Here is a 23,371-nt window from a genome sequence, read left to right as displayed (position 1 = left end):
GGACGACGACATTATCTGCGATGGGGGATGTCGACATTATCTGCGATGGGGTACGACGACATTATCTGCAATGGGGAGAACATTACCTGTGATGATGGGGGGAGAACATTACCTGTGATGATGGGGGGGAGAACATTACCTGTGATGATGGGGGGAGAACATTACCTGTGATGATGGGGGGAGAACATTACCTGTGATGATGGGGGGAGAACATTACCTGTGATGATGGGGGGAGAACATTACCTGTGATGATGGGGGGAGAACATTACCTGTTATGATGGGGGGGGGAACATTACCTGTTATGATGGGGGGGGGGGAGAACATTACCTGTTATGATGGGGGGGGGGAGAACATTACCTGTTATGATGGGGGGGGGGGAGAACATTACCTGTTATGATGGGGGGGGGGGAAGAGAACATTACCTGTGATGGGGGGGGGGGAGAGAGAACATTACCTGTGATGGGGGGGGGGGGGGAGAACATTACCTGTGATGGGGGGGGGGGACATTACCTGTGATGGGGGGGGGGGGGGGGGGGGAGAAACATTACCTGTGATGATGGGGTGAGAACATCACCTGTTATGGGGGGGGGAGAGAACATTATCTGTAATAACATTACCTGTGATTGGGGGGGGGGGGGGGGGAGAAGCTAGAAACACATTATGCATCATTATAAAAGAACATATTTAATACTCCTTTTAGTTTTTTCCTGGTTTTTTTTCTAGGTCTTCCTATCTCTACGTGCCACACATGGCTAGGGCAAAGCTCATGTCAGGGCACTTGTGCACCCCTCTATTCCTCCAAAAGCCTGCAGTTCCACTCAGAGATGAGTTAATATTCTGCAGTGCTTCAGCTCCACCAGAGCCTCCGAGCGACACAAGCTCATCCAGTCGACGTTAAAAGGGGATGGCAGGAATGGAGTAGGGAGCTGGGAGATGCGGTGATCCGTGAAATCACTTTATATCACTGCCACCAAGGGATGATAGATGTTGCCACAACAACCACAGCTCCCCTCGGCCCCCTGACTGGCAGTTCAAAGGGTTTTAGGGAATGTGACTGTGCGGCAGGGGAGTAGAGAGATTGGGCAATGCCAAAGGGTTAACATCAAAGTTCAGTGCGCTAACTGCAAATCTAAAGAGGACAAATGTACAAGTGCACGCACACAATATATACATATATATATATATATATATATATATATATATATATATATATATTAAAACTGATTGGGACACAAGTGCTTGTGAAAGAACCTACAAAAACATTCAAGAAATTTTTTTATAGCTATATAGAGGGTGGGATTGTAACAAACCTTTTTTCACTATCAAGACCTAAGATAGCGGTTACTGAATTAAAGGGGTTGTCCAGGATTGGAAAATGCTGGCAGTCTTCAAAAAACAATGCCACAACAGACTATAGATTGTATGTGGCATTACAGTAAAGTTCTATTCATTTCAGTAAATGTCAACTTGTTTGCGGCTATTTTGGAAGCAGTCAAGTTATTCTGATCCTGGACAGTTTGAAGGGAATCTGTCAGTCCTAGATCTTGTACAGCACTAAGGAGTCCCTCCTTGTCCCTCACCCACTCCTATCTGCTTTAATTTCTTACATGGCTCAGTGCTTGAAGATGGGACCTGTACATCAAACAGTCAAGTCAAGGAGGCGGCTCAGCACAGCCTCCTTGACACTTGAGCTCTGAGCACGATCTAGAGCTGACAGATTCCCTTTAAAGAGAACCTGCTAAACTTAACATACAGTCCAATCTGCAGGCAGCATAGTGGGAAAGTTTCAGGATAATTTTTTTCGTGGAATCCTCTCCTCATTCTGGGATAAGTAGTCATGTGGGTCACCCTACTGTGACTTACAGCTGTCAACCACTGAGCAGGACCACCCACTTGATCACTTGACTACTCAGAATGAGCAGAGTTTTCCATGAATAAAATTACTAGCTACACTGGAAATTTTGCGTAAAACTATATATCGATCTGCTCAGCTCTTCCTGCTCTATAACATGCTGCCTGCAGATTGGATTGCATCTTCAATGTGGCAGGTTCCCTTTAAGCTTGTGAACAATCGGTGAGAGGGATGACTGGTTGCCAGGAACCGTTCATAGAGAAAAAATAAATCAACACATTTAAACCTCTTTCTCCCTAAAGAACTCATGTACCCATATACCTTGGTCTTTAACCTCGTGTTCACTGTTGACCCCCTACAGGGAAATATACTTTGTATGAATTGTGGACAGGCGTGGGGAGGGGATAGGAGAAATGCTGTAAGCATTTCTAAATCAGAAAAAAAGGTTGTCGCTCTTCCAGATGATTCAGCCACTGGACTGTACTTACACTAAGACTAACGCTAAAGGAAAATAAAACCAGATCCACCCTGATGCTTTGCCCTCGTCCGTACCGGTGTGAATGTGTATCATCACTCCAAGATTCAGATATCTTGCTCGCTCTCTGCTTCCCGCATATGTAACAGGGATAAAAAGACTGCTGCTGCTGTTTACTACTTTCCTGCTTTGTCTCAACAAACTCTCTGGGAAATGACAAATACAGCTGCACACCAGCAAAAAAAACCTCCACAGCAGTGAGCGCTTCCTCGCCGTCAATAAATAATTACACTGACAATTAGCTCATTAAAATCAAACCGCCTCGTTAGGGATTCTCCAGCTAAACATTTATACTCATTCTCTGCCATGGAGGTTGGGGGACGCGGGGGGCTATGAGGTCGATGAAAGGGGCACAGGAAGGCCTCCACAAATATATATTCACCTAAAAATGTCCAACTATTGTTCATGACAACAAACAACCATAATACCATTTTATATTAACCCCTTAAAGTCATGTGCCGTAAAAATGTATGGCACTGCAGCGAGAAACTTCGCGCACATCGCCATACATTTATGGCCTGGCTAAGAAGAGAGCGCAGGAACTGCGCTTGCTTCATGCACGGCAGGTCCAGCAGCTGCGGACGCACCAGTAATTGGGACATCAGCGATCGTGCTGATGTTCGCAATTAACCCCTCAGATGCTGTGATCAATACAGATCATGGCATCTGTGGCAGTGCGGCACTTTAAAAGGAGTTCTCCAACTGAAATCTTTTATCCCCCGCTGTGTCCGGGTTGTAAAACTATACATAATAAACTTTCACTTACCTGCCTACAATCCCCCATTCTTCCGATATCGCCACCCGTGCTCCGGTCCCTGTCAGCTTCCTCTTCCTGCGGGTCGGTGACTTCACTCTGCGCTCAGCCTATCAGCGGCCGCGACGGGTCATTGCTGCAGCCGCTGATAGGCTGAGCGCAGAGTGAAGTCACCGACCCGCAGGAAGTGGAAGAGACCGGGACCGGAGAACAGGACGGCGATATCGGAACAACGGAGGATTGTAGGCAGGTAAGTGAAAGTTTATTATGTATAGTTTTACAGACCGGGCACAGCGGGGGTTTAAAAGTTTTAGCTTAGAGAACTCCTTTAAATGGCTGATCTGATCGCCCGCTACACTGCCGCAGGGATCAGATCAGCCAAGATGGCGGATGGAGGTCCCCTCACCTGCCTCCGGCGCTCTCCCGGGGTCTTCTGCTCTGATCTGCCTTCTAAGATCTGACAACCATGAAATTCCCTAATATACAGACAAATTGTCTGCTCTCTCTAAGAGACTTAGGGGGGGATTTAGCAAAACCAGTCCTGAAGAAAAGTTGCTGAGTTGTAGGTAACACATGTATAGGGCAATTAGACAAGGCTGCACGCCAACTAAGCTTTACCACAAAGGTGAGTACACATTCATGGCATAACTCACGGTTTATGTAGAAATATTCTTCTTGTTTTTATTCACTTTTGGGAACAAGAAGAATATTTCTACATAAACCGTGAGTTATGTCACAAATGTGAACTCACCTTTACGGTAAAGCTTAGTTGGCGTGCAGCCTTGTCTAATTGCCCTATACACTTGTGTGTTACCTATAGTGCATAGGGGAGTTTGGTGGAGCTCCAAAAGTACGGGCACAGATCCATATCTGAAAGCCATAGGAACTCAATTGTATTCTGTATTAAGTTGCTTATAGCAACCAATCATATTGCTTCTTTCATTTTTTTCAGAGGCCTTTTCAAAAATGAAAGAAGCGATTTGATTGGTTGCTATGGGCCACTCAGCAACTTTTCTTCTGGACAGGTTTTGATATATCTCCCCCTTTGAGTGCAATGATTACCTGCAGAGTTATACACCTCTCCTGATCACACTGCTTGTCCATCTACTGTGTGCATCCTGTGTGATGAAACCTCCTGTGTATAAGAGCTGAAGTAACAGAAAAGGAGACAGGCTGCAGCTGTAGGAGACTATACTGTATAATAATTGCTAGGTGACAGAAGTTCTCACTGATCTATTACTTGCTTCACTTAGATAGGACTCTAACCAAATGCAGTGATAAGAATCCTCCCTCTCTGCCTTTGCGAACCCAGTGGTATCATGGGAAATGTATTCAAAAGGAAACCATATCAGAGAGAAAATAGGAATCAAAATAGACAACACATGCATGCCACATCAATAAAAACAGGTATTCACAAAAGCCTCTACATTATAGCCTATACTGCACTATATTAGTGGGGCGGGGGGGGGGGGGGGGGGACCATTCTGGAATACTTCATTAAAGACTACTTTGATCTACCTAATGAACTGGGATAATGCACAGAGTAATGTCACTTGTCACAGTACAAAGATCATACTCACAATTATAAGTGTATTTTAAAATCAGCAGGATGTCATTCTCTGTATTTTCACAAAAGGTTTCACACTTTTCAATAAAGCAGAAACGAGATCCAGAGAAAAATATTTTACCACAAATATATGATGAAAAAGTCTAGCAAGTGTGGCGCTATAAAAATAAATAATAACAGTAATAGTAATTTTCAGGATCTACGGGGATCCCAGAGATCAGACACTCGCCAATCACAAAGTAATATGCCATCATTTTACATGATGGAAATAACCCATTAACATTATTGTGTGAGATGCTGGAATGTAATTGTCTGGACAGATCATACCAGCACAATACAGAAAAACAGAGCACCAACACAGGAAGCATCGCCTCTTCTTAGGCCCCTGTACAAATACAAGGATCTGTCTGGACATTTCTCAAGCACAGCCCTACAGTCTTGTTTAAATTCCCCCCACATACCCGCTACAAGCCCGCACACAGACCTCTCCAATGACTGCATTATGCTTTTTACTAAGTCAACGTGCAGCCTGCAAAATATATTCAAATTCATATTTACATACAAAATGTGCTCAACATTATTTTGTGATACATTGGTATGGATCTTGTGCTGAGCCCCGGGGGACGCAGGTCGTCGGTGTCTTCGAAAGACATTGTCAATACATAAAGACGACCTATGAACAGATTACAAAAGGTCCTTGTGTGTACTAAATACATATTTTTTTTATATCTTCGAAGGCCTGAGCTACATGAAGACTCTGGTCAATGCAACATAAAGATCGCAACATTGCAAGCATGGACTTCTCTAAGATTTAGCTATTTTTATTGTTATTTTTTAAGCCAAATTGCAACTATGATAAAGTTGAATCACAGCAAGTCAAGCAAAAATGTTGGTGAATGAGATGGCATTTATTTTGGCACAATGAAAATACCTTGTAGTCCTAGTCCAAGTCTGTGATCTGATCACATAACATTTCATACACAATGCCTGAGGCTGCACTACTGAGAGATTCTGATGACAATTCTCTGTTCAATTTCCATCAGGGGCAAGACCTTGTGTGGATAAAAATCACTAAATCTATTAAATCTATCTATAACTGCATTATGAGAGTACATATATGGGCATTGATGTAGGTGATGTTATAAGGCCATTAAAGGGGTACGCTAAATGTTTTCAAACCAACTGGTGCCAGAATCTATAGATTTGTCTTCTATTAAAAAATTGTAATCCTCCCAGTACTTAGCTGCTGTATGCTCCAGAGGAAGTTGTGTAGTTCTCTCTAGTCTGACCACAGTGCTCTCTGCTGCCACCTCTGTTCATGTCAGCAACTGTCCAGAACAGGAGAGCTTTGCAACGGGGATTTGCTCATGCACTGGACAGTTCCTGACACGGACAGAGGAGGCAGCAAATCTCACTGTGGTTAAACTAGAAAAAGCCACACAACTCTTTCTGGAGCATACAGCAGCTGATAAGTACTAGAAGGCTTGAGATTTTTAATGGACAATTTGAAAATCTGTATATTTTTCAGGCACAATTTTTTCCTTCCAGAGTACGGTACTCCTTTAAGAAGTTTTTCGAATAGGTAAAGTTAAGTGACTCGTATGACAATTTAATAAGTAGCAAGTGCTTAAAAAGACACTTATCAAGGTAGGAATGATAATGACGGCGGATCACAGTGCAAGCATCAACCACAGAATGCAGACACAATTTAGAGCAGCTGACATTCCGCAAATGACACCGGTCATTCACTGGAAGCTTGTAGAACATGTCACATGCATTGTGATTAAGCTCTGGTAATGTCTATAGCTATCTTTAGAAATGCTGTATTCTTTCAAAAACACCTAAAATCCTATAAACTAAGTATCTGCATCCCTCCCCCTCACTGTAAGAATACATATATTTATATAAAGGGACCCTAGATCTTGCCTAATGTGGTTGTACAGGAGGGTCTTCTGCCTGCACTCCGCTGTCCTGTTCCCCCCCATCCTTCCACCTTCCTGATAATTCCTTCCCTCCACAGATTCCTTCCTTAGCTAATTTCCCAAGGGGGCGCCCGCTGAGTGACAACATAAAGTTAATAAATGATAATTAGTGCCAGGAGAGAGAGAGTGCCACACGGTGTTCAGTAAATCCTACAGACCTCACTAATGATGTCCTAGCAGGGGGAGATTAATCCCAAACCTGGAACCCTGAATGTCCCTTCCCCACTGACAAGTCATGGGGAGCAAAAACCAAACAAGCTGATCTTATTAATGAGTTGGAGAAAGAGCGTGCAGGCAGCGAGACGGCCCGCTGGTAATTAGCTCTCGCTGCATCCGCGCACTTTATGTATGCACAGGCTAGTGCCATATACACAGCACTTTACACAACCAACGATCTGCAGCTTTTGTCACATGTATCCATTTGGCAGTTAAGGGATTTTACAATGTAACAAAGACGTGGTGTAAAGGCGCCAGCACATTCCGCCATTCACTTCTTGTTACCACGAGCGAGTCTCTTTATTGCAGTTCCAGATTGCAAGAGAAAAAACACTGTGGAGAAACTGCCCTTCTGTGTATACTAAAGCAATTATAACTGCATTACATACTATCTGACAATGGAGGTAACATGAACCTCAATAATGTCTGCATTTGTCTATAAAATCAAAAATATATAAGGTGACGTAATATGGCTGCCAACACTGCTAGTCAGCCACTTCCAGATCAGAATATTGCCCCTAAATGTAAGAATAATCAATAAGTAACAAAGCAAATTAGGCAACTCAAAGTCTGGGAAAGCGGAGTGACACCCTCCAACTGTAGGATTTAGCTGTAGTAATGGCTATATTTATTGCCATACAGCTTTCTCAAAATGATATAACTGAGAACTGTCAACTGGCTCCGGAAAGTTAAACAGATTTGTAAATTACTTCTATTAAAAAATCTTAATCCTTCCAATAGTTATTAGCTTCTGAAGTATTCTGTCTAACTGCTCAATGATGATGTCACATCCCGGGAGCTGTGCATGATGGGAAAATATCACCATAGGAACTGCACAGCTCCCGGGACGTGAGTCATCAGAAAGCAGTTAAACAGAAAACAACTCAACTTCAGAAGCTAATAACTATTGGATGGATTAAGATTTTGTAATAGAAGTAATTTCAATCTGTTTAACTTTCCGGAGCCAGCTGATATATAAAAAAAAGTTTTGGCCTGGAATTCCCTTTTAAGTTGTGCAAAAAAATGCAACTTTTTTATGCCAATTTTCTTGAGTAGGCATTTATGCTTAACAAACTAGGCCAATATTTTTTTTTTTTTTTACTTTAGGATAGTACAGTACAGGAAAACCTTCCTTAATAACTGTTTTACCTGGTGTGCATCACAATTCTAATGCATATGAAAACTAAATCTGGGCTCAAATAGGAGACAATCAAAAAGCATTTAATAGCAAAACTGATTAGTTGCTATGGGTAACAAAAACTGTTTTTGTAGTAGACAGTTTTTGAATATCTCCTCCAAAGTGTTTCCTAACAGAGGTTTTCTTTAAGATAGGTGAAGGTACCTTCAACACTTAACCGCAGCAGGTGAAGGTACCGCCCCTCAGGGGAGAGACTATACATTCCGGATCAATACACAGGTTTCATGTCCCTGATTTAATTTAGTGATTCAAAATAAGATCACTGGTTGAACACACTTTATTTTATGATTTTACAGAAACAGGTCCATATTGTCTCTGCTCAGCTGCATAGGTAACGCAATGAGGCACTGCAGGTGAGGGCTGCAGTGTTTAGAGGGTTAATAGTATACCATTCTACCATAGCGTTCCAGGTCCGCCCCAGGAGTACGAGGTCAATTCCCGCTCATCCTCTCGGCACTGCCAGCGCTCATGTAACAATTCCATCATTTGTCGGCAATATTGAATTAGTTTGAAATCAAAATCAGATCTGCGAGCTCCTGCAGAACAAACTCCCCTTTAACATGTCAGACAGCTGTTACCTGCCTCGTGCGGAGATAGAAGGCTGCAGTAACAGCGTTTTGCAGGTGAATGTCAAGCCTCCAGCATTGCTAATCCAATATCCCGACACCCTATATATATTCAGCCGTGTACCCCTTTACCTACAAAACTTCCAAGAGGGGAATCCACTGGATTGCCAATACCCAGCCTTTGGCGACCAACTACATTTAACAAATGTAAAACTGGTATGTTTTCACGATTACTCCTTCCAGCTAGACGATTTATCCAACTTCAATAAACAGGTAAGATCCCCTGTGACTTCCATGCCATCCATCAGCAGGCTACGACCAATTTATGACAGGTGGGAATGTACACAAAAGCTGCCTAAAAGCAACACTCCAGGCAAAACGGATAGAATTGTAATACCCAGTGTATCAGTACAAAGAAATATTCCTGTGAATGTGATGTGAAAAGAGGGGGTAACTGAGGTTGGATTGAGTGTGAAAAAATTAGCCTTAATACTCCCAAAAATGTGCAATGTAACAGATACACCAATAGGCAAAAACAATTAACAACATCAATTTATTGAACAATAAAATATAAATATATACCAAGCCACTGGGGGCTCCTATAGTAAAATAATAAAATATTACCGGGGGGGGGGAACACCGATAGATATTAATATCAAATGTAAGTCTGTTAGTGTTCCGTCCTGAAAGGGCTGTAGGATACGCACTGTGAGTGAACACAGTGTCACAGTGGGCACTAACGAGTGTGGTTGCAGCTGTTCAGAAAGACATAGCAAAGTACAGCGTCAATGTTCCTGTATTTCAGAGCTCAAGTATTATGAACATGAAAGTGCTTGACAAGTATAAAATCCGGGGCTGTTCCGTTGTGAGTGTTTGGCTCCCCCAACCAACAGATTATTGTGAGTATAGAAGTTATGGTACTGTGTACCAATCACCAGTATCTGGTAGTCGGCGTTCTTATCTGCTCCACTGCTGTGGTCTCAGGCTGTCTTCGCTGCCGTGGTCTCAAGCTGGCTTCTCAAACCTGGACAGGCGCTGCCGATTCACACTGATGTCAGGCCATCCTCGTGGAGGGGGAGCGCGCAAACAGGGATAGATTCAGACCTGTAGCTCCAAAGTCAGTTAACAGTTGCAGACCAACAGATCTAATAATTCATACAGCGGTTCGAGCCAGCTTTGCAAAGATAATATATACAAAAGCACCCAATCTCGGAATCAAAATAGTACCGACAACCAAACAACCCGTTACGGAAAACCATGAAACCAAGTCAGGATCATGGTTATCTCTGAAAGGATTCTATAAATGTGGCAAATGCAACAATTGCAAATCAACTAACTTTCCGAAAAAACACACAGTAATGTCCAACAGCAACACACACACACAATATAACAGTGTTTCACACATACACCAGCACCTCCTTGATCTACATGATCCCATGCTCTTGCAAGAAACAATACATTGGGAGGACAAAAAGGTGTCTGAAAAAAATAATAAGTGAACATATTCACAATATTCAAACCGACTTTGGGAAACATTCCTTATCTATGCATTTTTTTTCTTTCAAATTCAAAGAAGTTTATTGAACGAAGCAAGTAATTACAGTGATACAAATGATCAAGCATTGTAATAAGGCAATGGCCTGGTAGGCCAAAATATAGGACAAGGCAGAATAAACAGAGAACAGTATTGTACAAAATAATAAAACTAAAATACCATATTAACGATAAATCTGGGTGGTGTAATGAAGATACCCCCTAACGCCAGGACTGAGATATAGAAATATTGGAGAAAAGGATTAGAGCAGGTGAGGAGCAAGGATAATCCAGGCAATATGGCACGGGGGAAGAGGAGGTAGGTAGGCCATAGGTTATAGACATAAGGTGGTCTACAGGACATGACAAGAGAACACTAAAGGGATACAGGGGAGACAAAAAGAAGGGGAGACACAATAGAGGGAGACCAAACAGGCAGACACTCAAAGGGGACCAGCCAGGGCGGAGACCGCCCAGAATGCAACCCCAGGCGGGTGCACCAGAGAAGGCGGAATTAGAATTAGCACAATAGCCGGTAACCAGGGGAGGAGCAAAAAGTAGACCACGGGAGCCAAGTAGCGGTGAATCTGGTAACATCCTCAGGGTAGACAACCAGGAGTTCTTCCATATGTTTGATGTGCGTAACTTCGGCAAACCATTCTTCAAGGGAGGGAGGGTCAGGGTTTTTCCAGCATCTAGGGATAACCGTTTTAGCGGCCTGAAGGAGATGTTGCTCGAGGGGCTTCTTATATTTTGCTTGCGCCATTGGAAACATATAAAGCAAGATGGCCTCAGGACTAGAAGGGACCTGAACCCCGGTCACATCCCGGATAACCCAGAGGATCAACTGCCAGAAAGGCAGAAGCTTGGGGCAACTCCACCAAATATGCATCATAGTACCCTCATAACCACCAGAGCACCAACAAGAGCTCGGGACAGAAGGATACCAAGGATGAAGCGTCGTCGGCACCAGATATCGAAATAACATTTTATTGCTCGTCTCCTGGGCTTTCGTGGCAATGACAGCTTCACGAGTGAGAAAGAAGCACCGAGACCATTGATCAGGAGGAAATGTTTTGCCCAACTCGGATTCCCAGGTGCGACAAAAGGCCAGAAGTGGCTCCAATCTGAGGGACAGCAATAAGCCATAGATGGCGGAGATGGAATGACGAGGGTACAAGAAGGCTAGGAATAAACACTCAAAGGGAGTTATGCTACGGTGAAGTGTAAAGTGTACAGGAAGGCCAGAATAAAAATGTTGTAGCTGGAGATAGGCAAAAGGAGCAGGATTAGATGATGGGCGATCCCCTAATAGGACATACAGAGGCTTGAGTGCAACTCCAGCTAGGAGACAGAGGGGGTTGGACAAGGTGGATTTAAAGAAAGCACCGCTAAGGGATGACCCAGATGGGAACAGTGGGTTATCGATTATAGGGAGGATATTTTGGGAAGCCAGGGACCAGGTCCAAGGCAGGTTGGAGAGTGCTGTGGGGCAAATGTCCTTAGCCAGTTGAGCCCAGAGTTTGGCTGTGTTGTTGTGGAACAGATCGAGAATTTACGCATGGGCACAGGTCAGATAATACAGATGACAATCAGGGAGGCCAGCCCTTCCTATTGATTTGGGACGTGTCAGAGTAAGGCTGTTAAGCAGAGGACGAGCAGGGGCCCCCACAAAGGACCCAAAGCACGTCTGCAGCTGCCGTCAGTACAGAGAAGGTATGTGGAGAGGGATAGTCTGCAGTAAATCTAGCAGGCGGGGCAATAGGCTCATTTTAAGTATACTAATGTGGCCGAATCAAGAGAAGTCTTTGCCGTTCCAGGACTCCAATTCCGTCTGGAATCGGGCCAGAAGGGGGGAAAGTTATGAGAGAATAGACGGGAGAGATCCAGAGGGATCACATTCCCAGGTACTTAATACCGCCACTAGGCCAGATAAACGGGAAGGTGAATTTAAGAGAGGTCACTGTATGGCCAGGCAAGGAAACTTTAAGAGCCTCTGACTTGGAGAAATTGATTTTAAAATTAGACCAGGCTCCAAATTCAGCCAGGCGGGACATCAAACATGGGAGGGACACCAGCGGATCAGTGATATACACCAGAAGATTGTCCGTGAAGGCAAAGCATTCGTATGTAAAGTCCCTGACGGACACACCGTGGATGTCAGGGTCTGCTCTTATGCTAGCCAGAAGATGTTCCATCACCAGGATGTACAGGAGAGGGGAGAGGGGAAAGCCCTGTCTAGTGCCATTGTGGATGGAAAATGGAGTAGAAAGGGAGTCATTTATTTTTAGGCAGGCGTAGGGGTGCCATACAGTGCTAACATTTTGGCAGAAAAGGTGGGGCCTATTCCCACATCCTGTAAGATTTGTGCCAAGGAAGACCAGGACATACGATCAAAGGCCTTTTCAACATCAAGAGAAAGGATCATCAAGGGCAGCTTATGAGATTGTGCATAATGTATGATATCTAGAGTTTTAATCGTGTTGTCCCTGGCTTCCCTCCCTGGCACAAACCCCACCTGTTCGGGATGTATGAGGGTGGGGAGGATGCTATTTAACCGATTGGCCAGGAGTTTAGAATACATTTTCAGGTCTACATTTAGCAAGGATATGGGTCTATCGCTACCACAGGAGCGGGGGTCTTTTTCAGGTTTCGGCAACACTACCACCTGAGCCATCGTAGAGGCTGGCGGCAGGGGGGTGTCAGGAGAGATAGAGTTAAAGGCCCTCAATAGGATGGGCCCCATACTTTGTTTTCATAAGAGATAAAATGAAAAAAAGACCCCCAAAATTTGAAACGCAATTTCTCTTGAGTACGGAAATACCCCATATGGGGACATAAAATGCTCTGTGGGTGCACAACAGGGCTCAGGAGTGAAAGCGCACTATGTACATTTGAGGCCTAAATGGGTGATTTGCACAGGGGTGGCTGCTGGTTACAGCGGTTCTGACACAAACGCATTTTGGTAACTACACCTCTCACGGAACGTAACAAGGGGTATATAGTGAGCCTTAACACCCCACAGGTGTTTGACAAAATTTCGTTAAAGTTGAACATGAAAATGAAAAATTTGATTTTTTTTCACAAAAATACTGGTGCTACCCCAAAGTTTTCATTTTCACAAGGCGTAATAGGTAAAAATGTCCCCCAAAATTTGTAACCCTACTACTTCTGACTAAGGAAATACCTCATGTGGATGTAAAAAGCTCTGCGGGCGCACTACAGGGCTCAGAAGAGAATGAGTGCCATTGGGCTTTAGGAGAGAGAATTTGGCTGGAATTGAAGGCCATGTGGGTTTATAAAGCCCCCATGGTGCCAGAACAGTGGAATACACGGGTGCACGCTGCTGTGGCAAATACAACGTATACAAAAAAGAAGGTTGCAGCAGCACTCTTAGTCAAAAAATTAAGGCTTTTAGCGCACTTTTTGATCAAAACGTGTCCCCCATTCACCACGCGGAGGTGGCCTATTGTCGGATGGGACCCTAACATGCTTAATCCACTCACCTCTGCTGGGCATATGGCCTCTGACTGGGTGACATGCAGGATCCTCTATTAACTTAAAAACCTCCTGTGAAACAGAGAGGGCTGCATGGCTAGAGAGGGTGCCTCTCTCTCTAACTTGCATAGCAAAAACACAAAAAAAGTAAAATGGGCAGCACAACTACCTAATACACGGTTGCACGCTGCTGTGGCAGATACAAAGTATACAAAAAAGAAGGTTCCAGCAGAACTCTTGGTCAAAAAATGGAGGCTCTTAGAGTTCTTTTTGATCAGTTACATTCCTTGAGGGATGTAGTTTCCCAAATAGCGTGCCATGTTGGTGTTTTTCTGCTGTTCTAGCACCATGGGGGCTTCCTAAATGCGACATGGCCCCCAAAAACCATTTCAGCAAAATTTGCTTTCCAAAAGCCCAATGTCGCTTCCCCTTCTGAGCCCTCTAGTGCACCCGCAGATCACTTTACCTCCACATATGAGATATTTCCTTACTTGAGAGAGATGGGGTTACAAATTTTGAAAAACATTTTCACCTATTACCCCTTGTGCAAATGAAAAATTTGGGGTAACATCAGCATTTTAGTAAAAAAATTAAAAAAATCTAATTTTTCATTTTCACGTCCCACTTTAACGAAAGTTCGTCAATCACCTGTGGGATGATTTATGAAGGCTGTCCAGGCATGCTGGAAGGTGTAGTTTTGAAACAGCTGGAGGCACCCTGGCTGGGAAACCGTGCTTTAGGAAAATGCATACCTAGCAGATCTGTGCTTAGAAAACCGCAGCAGTTTACAACATCATGAATATCATGCATGGAGATCAGATTTTATTAAGCTCCTACGAATGCTGCAGACTGTTTCTACACCGGAATTAGACCTGAATTTTGGTTAAAGTGGTATTCCAGCTTTATACAGCTTATCCCTTGTCCAAAGGATAGGCGATAAGATGTATGATCATAGGGGACCCGCTACAGGCGACGCCCACCATCTCGGTGCAGCCCCCGGCATTCTGTGCCGGGAGCTGCCTTTGAGACAGGGACGTGACGTCACGGCCATGCCAATAGTGATGTCATACTAAGCCTCCTCAATTCATGTCTATGGGAGGAGGCATGACGACCGTGCAATCATACATCTTATCCCCTATCCTTTGGATGGGGGATATGATGTATAGAGACGGAATACCCCTCTAATATTGACACCATGTCAGTTTCTGTTGCAGATTTTGAACATGAATTTCCCCCTTCACAGTGTAAAATCTGTATATTACTCTGTGGATTGAAGGATCACCATTCTGTGTGGACATACCTTGATAAGGCCAATATGTGAAAACAGGCGAAGTGTATTGGCACTTCAGAGCTGCAAACTAGAAATAAGAATTTATAAACATCTATGGGAATTTCACTCTCCCCATAGTTTGTCAGGCTGTGGCTGTATTGCTCGAGCAAAACTTCAACTACAAGTAAGCATCCTTCAAAAAATCTAATCCCACAGGCTAAACAGTATATAAAGCAAGTGTTTAAAATGTATATAACTATTTTTATTTATTATTATACACTTCTCTTTTATATTGATCACAGTTCTGAGCAAGAGTAAAGGACAGGAAAATCTATAAACATACATTTTTATAAGGATTAGTTACTCCAGAAGAATCAATTCCTTTACTGGATTATTCAAGTGTTGGGTCACTAGGGGGATTAGAAAGGTGGTCTTTGTGGTGGTGGTGTTTTCAGAAGTCATGGATATAGGGAATGTAAATGTAGTGGACTTTGTGCCTAAATATTACACTATATTACTTTGGAGGCCAAACAAAACTGCCTGCTAAATATTGCCATAGTAATTTGACTGCTGGCGTATCGTACCAACGGAGTAGATCATTGGCATCAAAAGTCCAGAAAGATCTGCCAATCTTTAGACCAACTGTACACAATAAAGGCTAATGATTCTATATTCGAGTACATCTATCTTGAATGGCTCTATTCTCACCCATAGTGCTGGGCGATATACCGGTTCATTTTTTTTTTGCTGTACTATATGAATTTTTCCCATACCGCAATGCCGGTCGGGCCCCTCCTCCCCTTTGAATTAATGAATTATCAGCCGCAACGGCTGTCCCCATGATCATAAGTGACCAGTGGTCGCTGCTCTGCTTCTCTAAACCACCCCCCCCCCCAATTAATTATCAGCCACTGCGCTGTCCCCCACATCAGGGAACTAATCATATGTGACCTGCCGGTTCTTTAAATGAATTAGTTGCGTTCCGTGGCACTAGAAAATTATTAATAAAGGACATCAGTACTGTGCCCGGGCTGCAAGAACAAACAAAATAAACTTTGACTCACCTTCCTACGTTCCCTGGTTGCTCCGGTAACGGCCTCACACTGCTTCCTGGGACGGGAACATCACAGAGCCGTCAGTGCATCACCGGCCGCAGCAATGTCCCGCCTCCAGCCGGCTCCTTACATGAAAGTGTGCTCAGCCTATCACCGGCAGAGGTGGGACATCGCTGTGGCCGGTGATAGGCTGAGCACCGTCCCCAGGAAGCAGCATGAAGATCGCAGCAGAGAACAGTAAGACTGATACCAGTGCAACGGGGGAACATGGAAGGGGAGTAAGGGAGTCAAAGTTTATTTTGTTTATTTTTGCAGCCCCGGGTAAAGTACAGATGTCCTTTATTAATAATTTTCAGTGCCGCGGCACACAACTAATTCATTTACAGCGCCGGTGGGTCACATATGATTAGTTCCCCGATGTGGGGGACAGCGCAGCGGCTGATAATTCATTTGGGTGGGTGGGTGGGGGGGGTTAGAGAAGCAGAGCAGCGCCCACAGATCACTTATGATTAGTTCCCCAGCGTGCGTGTGTGTGTGGGGGGGGGGAAAGAAACGAATACCGTTAAATACCGTGGGAGCGCCATAACTTCCAAAAATACCATGATGTGCATTTTTGGTCATACCACCCAGCTCTACTCGCCCATTTATGACCTATGGAAAGTAATCTGTAGCAAAGGCTCAAGGCATGGTCTAGTTGAGGATTGAGGTTCGCATTTCCTCAGGGACTGAACTATTCCATTCCTTTACATTCTGACAGGTACACTTGAAGATAAATAAATTCAAACAATATTTTAAGTATCCTTCAGCTTCTATTACAAGGACATTGCTTGTTTTGCTCATTCTTAATGAGCAGAACTTGTAACAATGTTCCCTGGTGGATGTGCTCTTAATTATCCAGATTAGGCTTCTCAAGCATGAAAAAAAAAAAAAAATCTACTTACCCAGCAAAACATTGGAAATGTTATACTATAAATAAAACATTGCTGGAGAGATGGGAAAGGTGAGAGGTGAAGCACCATTGGGCTCCACCTGTTCCCCCTTGAGATATATACCATGCCATGATTGCAAGTGACGCAGTGGGTTCTGCGTGTAAATACTGCTCTCATTGATGGAGTGATCTGCCCTCGCTCTAATCCCCAGCTATAAATGCAAGCTCTCAGAAGTCTGTTATTACTTAGATCTGTAGAACGATTATCATTCCCGATAAACTCCCAGCAGTAAACTAACCTAGCCTGAAAAATCACAAAAAAAAACATGAATAAACATAAGTTTGAGGTCTCAAAATAATATTGCCACCAGTGCTGTATTAAGGACAGTGGAAATGCCCAATCTGCTGCACAACTATAAGTACAAGTCCCTGTCTTTCTAGTAAGTATGAGGTCTCACCACTCACGCCTCAGACACCGCAAGAAGAAGAAAAAAATCTCCTTGAAAATTATTGGAAAAGAGAAGCAATTTACCGGTATGGCTCTCCATTCCTCAGTAAGCTTTTATGTACAAGCTTTGGTCGGAAAACTATCAGTGGAGAAGATCATTGTTATCAGCAGAGATATGTGCAGTTATTTCGCCTCTTTACAATGTGTCTACAACCCAAGAGCAATTTGAAAGCCGGGTTTAGTGCTGATCACTAACAAATAAGACCAAGAATAAATTCTGCCAGGCAGGCTCCATTCGAGGTCTTGCTCTCCACATTTGTTTTAGAGAAGTATTCCTGGGCCAAACTACAAATTGCAGCACTGGACTTTCTGGGGTTCTTGATGCCTGATGAAGATCCCAGTTTGGGATTGAAACGCGTTGCAATATCATAAAATATTAACCCCACACATACTGGGAGAAGCACCTTCATTCAGAGGAACCACTTTCTATATGCTCGTATCATTCCCCTACCGGACTGATTGACGTCACCCCCAGGAGTTCCTCATGGCAGCCTTCCCACATCTTTCTCTCCAGACGCTACTGTAGGTGTTGTGCCCTAGGTGTTGTTTTTTCATTTATATTTCTGGTGTTCTTAGGACTGGGCTATATCATGGGTTCAAAGTTATGAAATGGTGTATTGTTGCACAGCGAAAAGTTGAAGAAACATTTTAAAGGCTGTATATATAATTAATAATAGTGTTTATATGTACTGCTTTATCACAGGTGAATTAGGAAAGCAAGGCAAAAGTTCAGGTGATATTATCAGTGTCTCAACCCAGTGTCTTTAAGAAGATCCAGCACCAAGGTAAGACAAATAGGGTGGAATTTATCTTTGTCTCTGTAAATCAAGTTATTGTTGCTTTTGTTTGCTGGCACATACGTCATTTGTACTTTCCCCAAGTTTATCAAAAAGGCTCATGTTATTGATGAATAGATAAAACAGTAAGTCTGGTTCAGGCTGGAGTGATATTAAGCCAAAATTAGCAAAAATGTTAAAGGGTATTCCGGCTTTATACATCTTATCCCCTATCAAAAAGGACAGGGGATAAGATGTATGATCGCAGGGAACCCCATGATCTCAGTGCAGCCCCCGGCATTCTGTGCCGGGCGCTGCCTCCGAGACATGGCATCACAGCCATGCCCCTCCCTCGTGAGGGACCCCTGTGATCTTACATCTTATCCCCTGTCCATTGGATAGGGGATAAGATGTATAAAGCTGCAATAACCCTTTAAAAATTGACTATCATAAAGAGTTTAAAAAAAAGTTGTAGCAAAAAAACTGTACATACAATTTAAAATTCTCGCCTTAAACATAACTGAATCCATTAAAAACTTACAACCTAGGGGTCCCTGTAATAATTCATTTCCAGCTTGCAAGGCTCTTTGTTGTTTCCAAGTCTGATCACGGGAGTTCAACCTCTGGGATCCATCACATCCTCAAATTTGAGGACCCGAGCCTCCATTAGAATGGACAGATGGTGTATTTTATATGCTTGCTTTTTTTTATTTCCATATTGTTAAAATAATTTAAAACTGAATAAACAGTTATTCAGTTGTGAAGTAGTAAGCACAAGTGCACATTTCTGCTCCATTCTTACAGGAGAGTCAGGTCCCCAAGGTCAGACCCACTGCGATCCTGTGGACAAAGGATTGACTTTTAATGATGGGACAACCCCTTTAATGTGTACACTAATGGAATAAGACCTACCAATGGAGTTTGATGGACAAAAAAAAAAAGCTGTATGGAGTATTCCAGGCAAAACCTTTTTTATATATGTATGTATATATATATATATATATATATATATATATATATATATATATATATATATATATATATATATCTCAACTGGCTTTGGAAAGTTAAACAGATTTGTAAATTACTTCTATTAAAAAATCTTAATCCTTCCAATAGTTATTAGCTTCTGAAGTTTTCTGTCTAACTGCTCAATGATGTTATCACGTCCCGGGAGCTGTGCATGATGGGAGAATATCCCCATAGGAACTGCACAGCTCCCGGGATGTGAGTCATCAGAGAGCAGTTAGACAGAAAACAACAACTCAATTTCAGAAGCTAATAACTATTGGAAGGATTAAGATTTTTTTATAGAAGTAATTTACAAATCTGTTTAACTTTCCGGAGCCAGTTGATATATATATATATATATATATATAAAAAAAAGTTTTGGCCTGGAATACCCCTTTAATCAAATTTTTAATAACCCCTTTATATGGTACATGGAAAGGCTCAGATCCCAATTGACCCTAAAACCAATCCAGACAGTAAGAGAATGTGACAAATGAATACACATATCAATATTTTCATTACAGAGGTTTTCCCTCAATTAAAGTTATTTTGATAGAGGCCACTGGGACCCCCGTTAAACCCCAGAACTTAGGAGAAATGTCCCCTACAATGAAAGCATTGGACTGTGCATATGCAACAAGCGTTCAGTGTTTGTGGAGCAAAGTTAAGAAGCCAAACATTGCATAGCCCTGCTCCATTGAGAGCGGGGGACCCACCTGTCAGACCCCATTGGTCACCTAGTAATCCCCTATCCAGGTAACTTTAAACTATGGGATTATGACTTTAACACCTTAATACTAACGATGTCCCCGGATGATCTATCACTGTTGATGGTACAGAGAGCTTTCCTTTAGGCAAAATATGTCCCAATTCACCATATACATGGAGAATCAGCTTCATTAAACACTTTATTACACGTTGAGGAAGGAGATAAAAAAATAAAAAGTAGTAAACTGCAGCAAACTTACCGAGTTGATGCAACCCAACTCCTTGTTTAAGAGCCAAGGCAGGGACAATTTCCCTTCACCCCTGTAGCAGGACTGAATGCGTTCCTTAATTTTGTCCTTGATCTTCTTTAATGTGAAGAGACAGAGGACGGATTCTTTGGGTGGTTTGACTCTATTTTTCTGCCCCTGTGAGAAGACTGTGAAAAGAATGTCTTCCCTTTCTGAGATGCCCAATTCTTTGGCCAACCGTTTCCCGGGCTTACTCAGGTAGGCATCCTGTATAAGGCGATATTCCACACCATCCTTCATGCAACCTATAGGAAACTCCACATAAGAATAGAACTTCGGGTCATCCACACAAAGGCGGACTATCTTGGATGTAAAGAATTGTTCGCCAGTAGAATCGGGTGAAGTCAACTGTGTGTCCAGCTGTAGCGTCAAATAATAGACAAACTGCTCACTGCTGAAACTGTATACATAGTATATATCGAAGGTAGGAAACTTGGATAAGGTATCAGAGGGAATTTTCAGCTGTGATGACACAAATTCATCCTGGTAGACAAAGCCAAACATTTCTGCATTCTCTTCACTGTTCAAAAGTTTTCGACTGGAAAGTGTAGGAAAGTATTCTGACTTGCCATCAATAGGTGTTCCAACAAAAAGTTTGTTCTGACCATTGGGAACCTCAATAATTACTCCAGACATAGTGCCAGATTCATTGACACTGGAGAGGTAGTGCTCTTTACGATGATGGGGTTCTCCCAATTTAAAGAGGTCACCTAAACGGAGGAACTGGCAGATGCCCTGTGAGGCACTACCGCAGGCTATAAGCCGGTCCATTGAGTAGTCCACTAGCAGCAGCTTGTTAACATTATTTGTTGTGACAAGGCCATGAGGACAAGACTGGACGCTAGGTGGGGGGTAACACTTTTCATTGTCATCCACAGGTCCTGTAACATGGGTGCGTAAGAGTGTCAAGTTGCTTGAAAGTTTAAAAATCCTGTTGACAGCTCCCAAATAAACTTCCCCAGTTTTATTGTGCACCACCAAGTGAGTCAAGCTCCATTCACTTCCGGAAAAAGTTCTAAAAGACTTGGGGGATCCATCACCTCCAAGAAACCCGGAACCCCCCAAAAATAAAAAGGTCCATAAATGTAACGAAAAGGGTTTTTTAACCTGAACCAACATTTTCAAGAATAATATTATAACAAAGAAAAAAATAAATTAAAGGATTTTTTTTTTTGGGGGGGGGGGGGGGGGAGGGAGGGTTTAATAAAAGTAGGGGTTATTAAACTGTATTTCCACTGAAAGCTTCATTTAGGGCATGGTGCTAAAATTCAGCCGGGATATACCTGCAAAAAGAAGAAAAAAAATGTTAGAATAATTGTCAAAAGCTGTTTTTTTTGTTTATACTCATATTGTTGTGTGAATGACAAAAATAAAACAAAAGTGCATTCATTAAGAAGGGGCAGAAAAGTGCGCTAGAGTAGATGTGCTCCTTTCTAAGGCATGATGGGAAGAATGTTCCAAATATAAAGATGTCATGTCAATCACCCTAATATAGTTAATGTAATTTCAGCAGTAGTGGATTACATCACTGGGATGAATAAACTGATAACCTGCCATTTCTTTACTCCAGCACGGATAGGAAATAGTCACTCTGCAGTGTATACATTCCTAGGACAAAGAACAGAGTGGAAATTTATCAACGTCTGCCCTCCATTCCCACCTGACTACAAAAACAAACCAGTGCAGCCAAGCAGAGCTGCAAGAAGAGCAGCACCAAGTCTGTGCTGTGAACAAGAACTTCCTACCCGGAAAGTACACTGTCCTCACAGACATCCATCCTACTGGGCTCGACCAAGAGTTCCTCCAATTGTTTAAATTGCCAGCTACAGATTTGGCTATCACTAAGGGAAAAACCTTAAAACCTAAATTTAAAAAAATGAAAATAAAGAAAAAATTTGGATTTTCAAAATTTCCAACATTGTCAGGACTTGTTCAATTTTCACAATTGAAATTTTTTGCTAATTTATTTTTCTACCATAGCTAATCACTGAAGTTACAACCTCAATTCTGACCATGATTTTACAGACATGGCACCAGCAGCAATTCAACACATGTAGGGTCCTAATTTTACATCTGCACATGTAAACTGTGTCACTCCCCTTTACATATGAGCGTTGTCCGGCGGCGTTTCCTGAGCACTGTAGAAAAAGCATCAGAGGGAAACTTATTGTAAAACGGATCCCATTCATTTAAATGGGGTACTCCACTGGCCAGTGTTCCGGCTGCGATCGGGACATTTAGTTCCGAACGCTGTGTGCGCGCTGCGGGGGCCAGCCACGCCCCCTTGTGTCATCAGGCCACACCCCCTCAATTTAATTCTATGGGAGTGGGCGTGGCGCACCCTCCCATAGCCTTGCATTGAGGGGGCGTGATCTGACGTCATGAGGGGGCGTGGACGGCACGCACATCGTTCGGAACTAAATGTTCACTGGCCAGTGGAGTACCCCTTTTATAAGGGACAGTTTTCATTCATTCGGCATCTCAAGACAGACGCCTAATGGTGGAAGGTGCCAGACAGGGGAAAACATATATATAGAAATAGACAGACTGGAAATTGCACTTAAAAAGTTCTTTATCTCCAAATTCATCCATGTACAAAACAGTAGAGAGATATACAGAACATAATCACCCGGTGCTCAATAGACTGCTCAGAGGTTATTCCACTCTGTGTCTTCAGAACCTTCCATCCCCGACTTGCTGCTTGCTGGACGGTGTGTTCCTGGCCATGTGGACGCTAATTCTGAGGGGGTGTGGAAACGCTCGCTGGCATGCGAGCTGCTGGACGTTTCAGGAGTCTCCTCCCTTTCTCAACATAGTTCCTGTGCACGTTGAGAAAGGAAGGAGACTCCTGAAACGTCCAGCAGCTCGCATGCCAGCGAGCGTTTCCACACCCCCTCAGAATTAGCGTCCACATGGCCAGGAACACACCGTCCAGCAAGCAGCAAGTCGGGGATGGAAGGTTCTGAAGACACAGAGTGGAATAACCTCTGAGCAGTCTATTGAGCACCGGGTGATTATGTTCTGTATATCTCTCTACTGTTTTGTACATGGATGAATTTGGAGATAAAGAACTTTTTAAGTGCAATTCCCAGTCTATGTCTATTTC

The 23,371-nt window shown here is 43.1% G+C and overlaps 1 protein-coding gene and 1 long non-coding RNA gene across 4 annotated transcripts in view; one reads left to right on the top strand and one right to left on the bottom strand.

Moving 5' to 3' along the window:
- Positions 1 to 23,371, bottom strand: part of PLXNA1 (plexin A1) — a 327,026-nt gene that overhangs the window by 266,543 nt on the left and 37,112 nt on the right. For all 3 annotated transcript variants that reach the window (XM_056524879.1, XM_056524877.1, XM_056524880.1), the window contains exon 2: positions 20,218 to 21,548. In XM_056524879.1, coding sequence (XP_056380854.1) covers positions 20,218 to 21,384 — 1,167 coding nt within the window. In that variant the 5' untranslated portion in view covers positions 21,385 to 21,548. The remainder of the gene's footprint in view (positions 1 to 20,217; positions 21,549 to 23,371) is intronic.
- On the top strand, positions 16,171 to 22,101 carry LOC130276054 (uncharacterized). The gene is made up of 3 exons (XR_008845003.1): positions 16,171 to 16,263; positions 18,166 to 18,247; positions 21,836 to 22,101. It is a non-coding gene; the product is annotated as an uncharacterized LOC130276054 (long non-coding RNA).

The sequence above is a fragment of the Hyla sarda genome, chromosome 6, assembly GCF_029499605.1.
Source record: "Hyla sarda isolate aHylSar1 chromosome 6, aHylSar1.hap1, whole genome shotgun sequence".
Taxonomy (NCBI): Eukaryota; Metazoa; Chordata; class Amphibia; order Anura; family Hylidae; genus Hyla; species Hyla sarda.
Note: the sequence above shows the minus strand (reverse complement) of the source record. Positions and strands in the feature narration are given on the sequence as shown.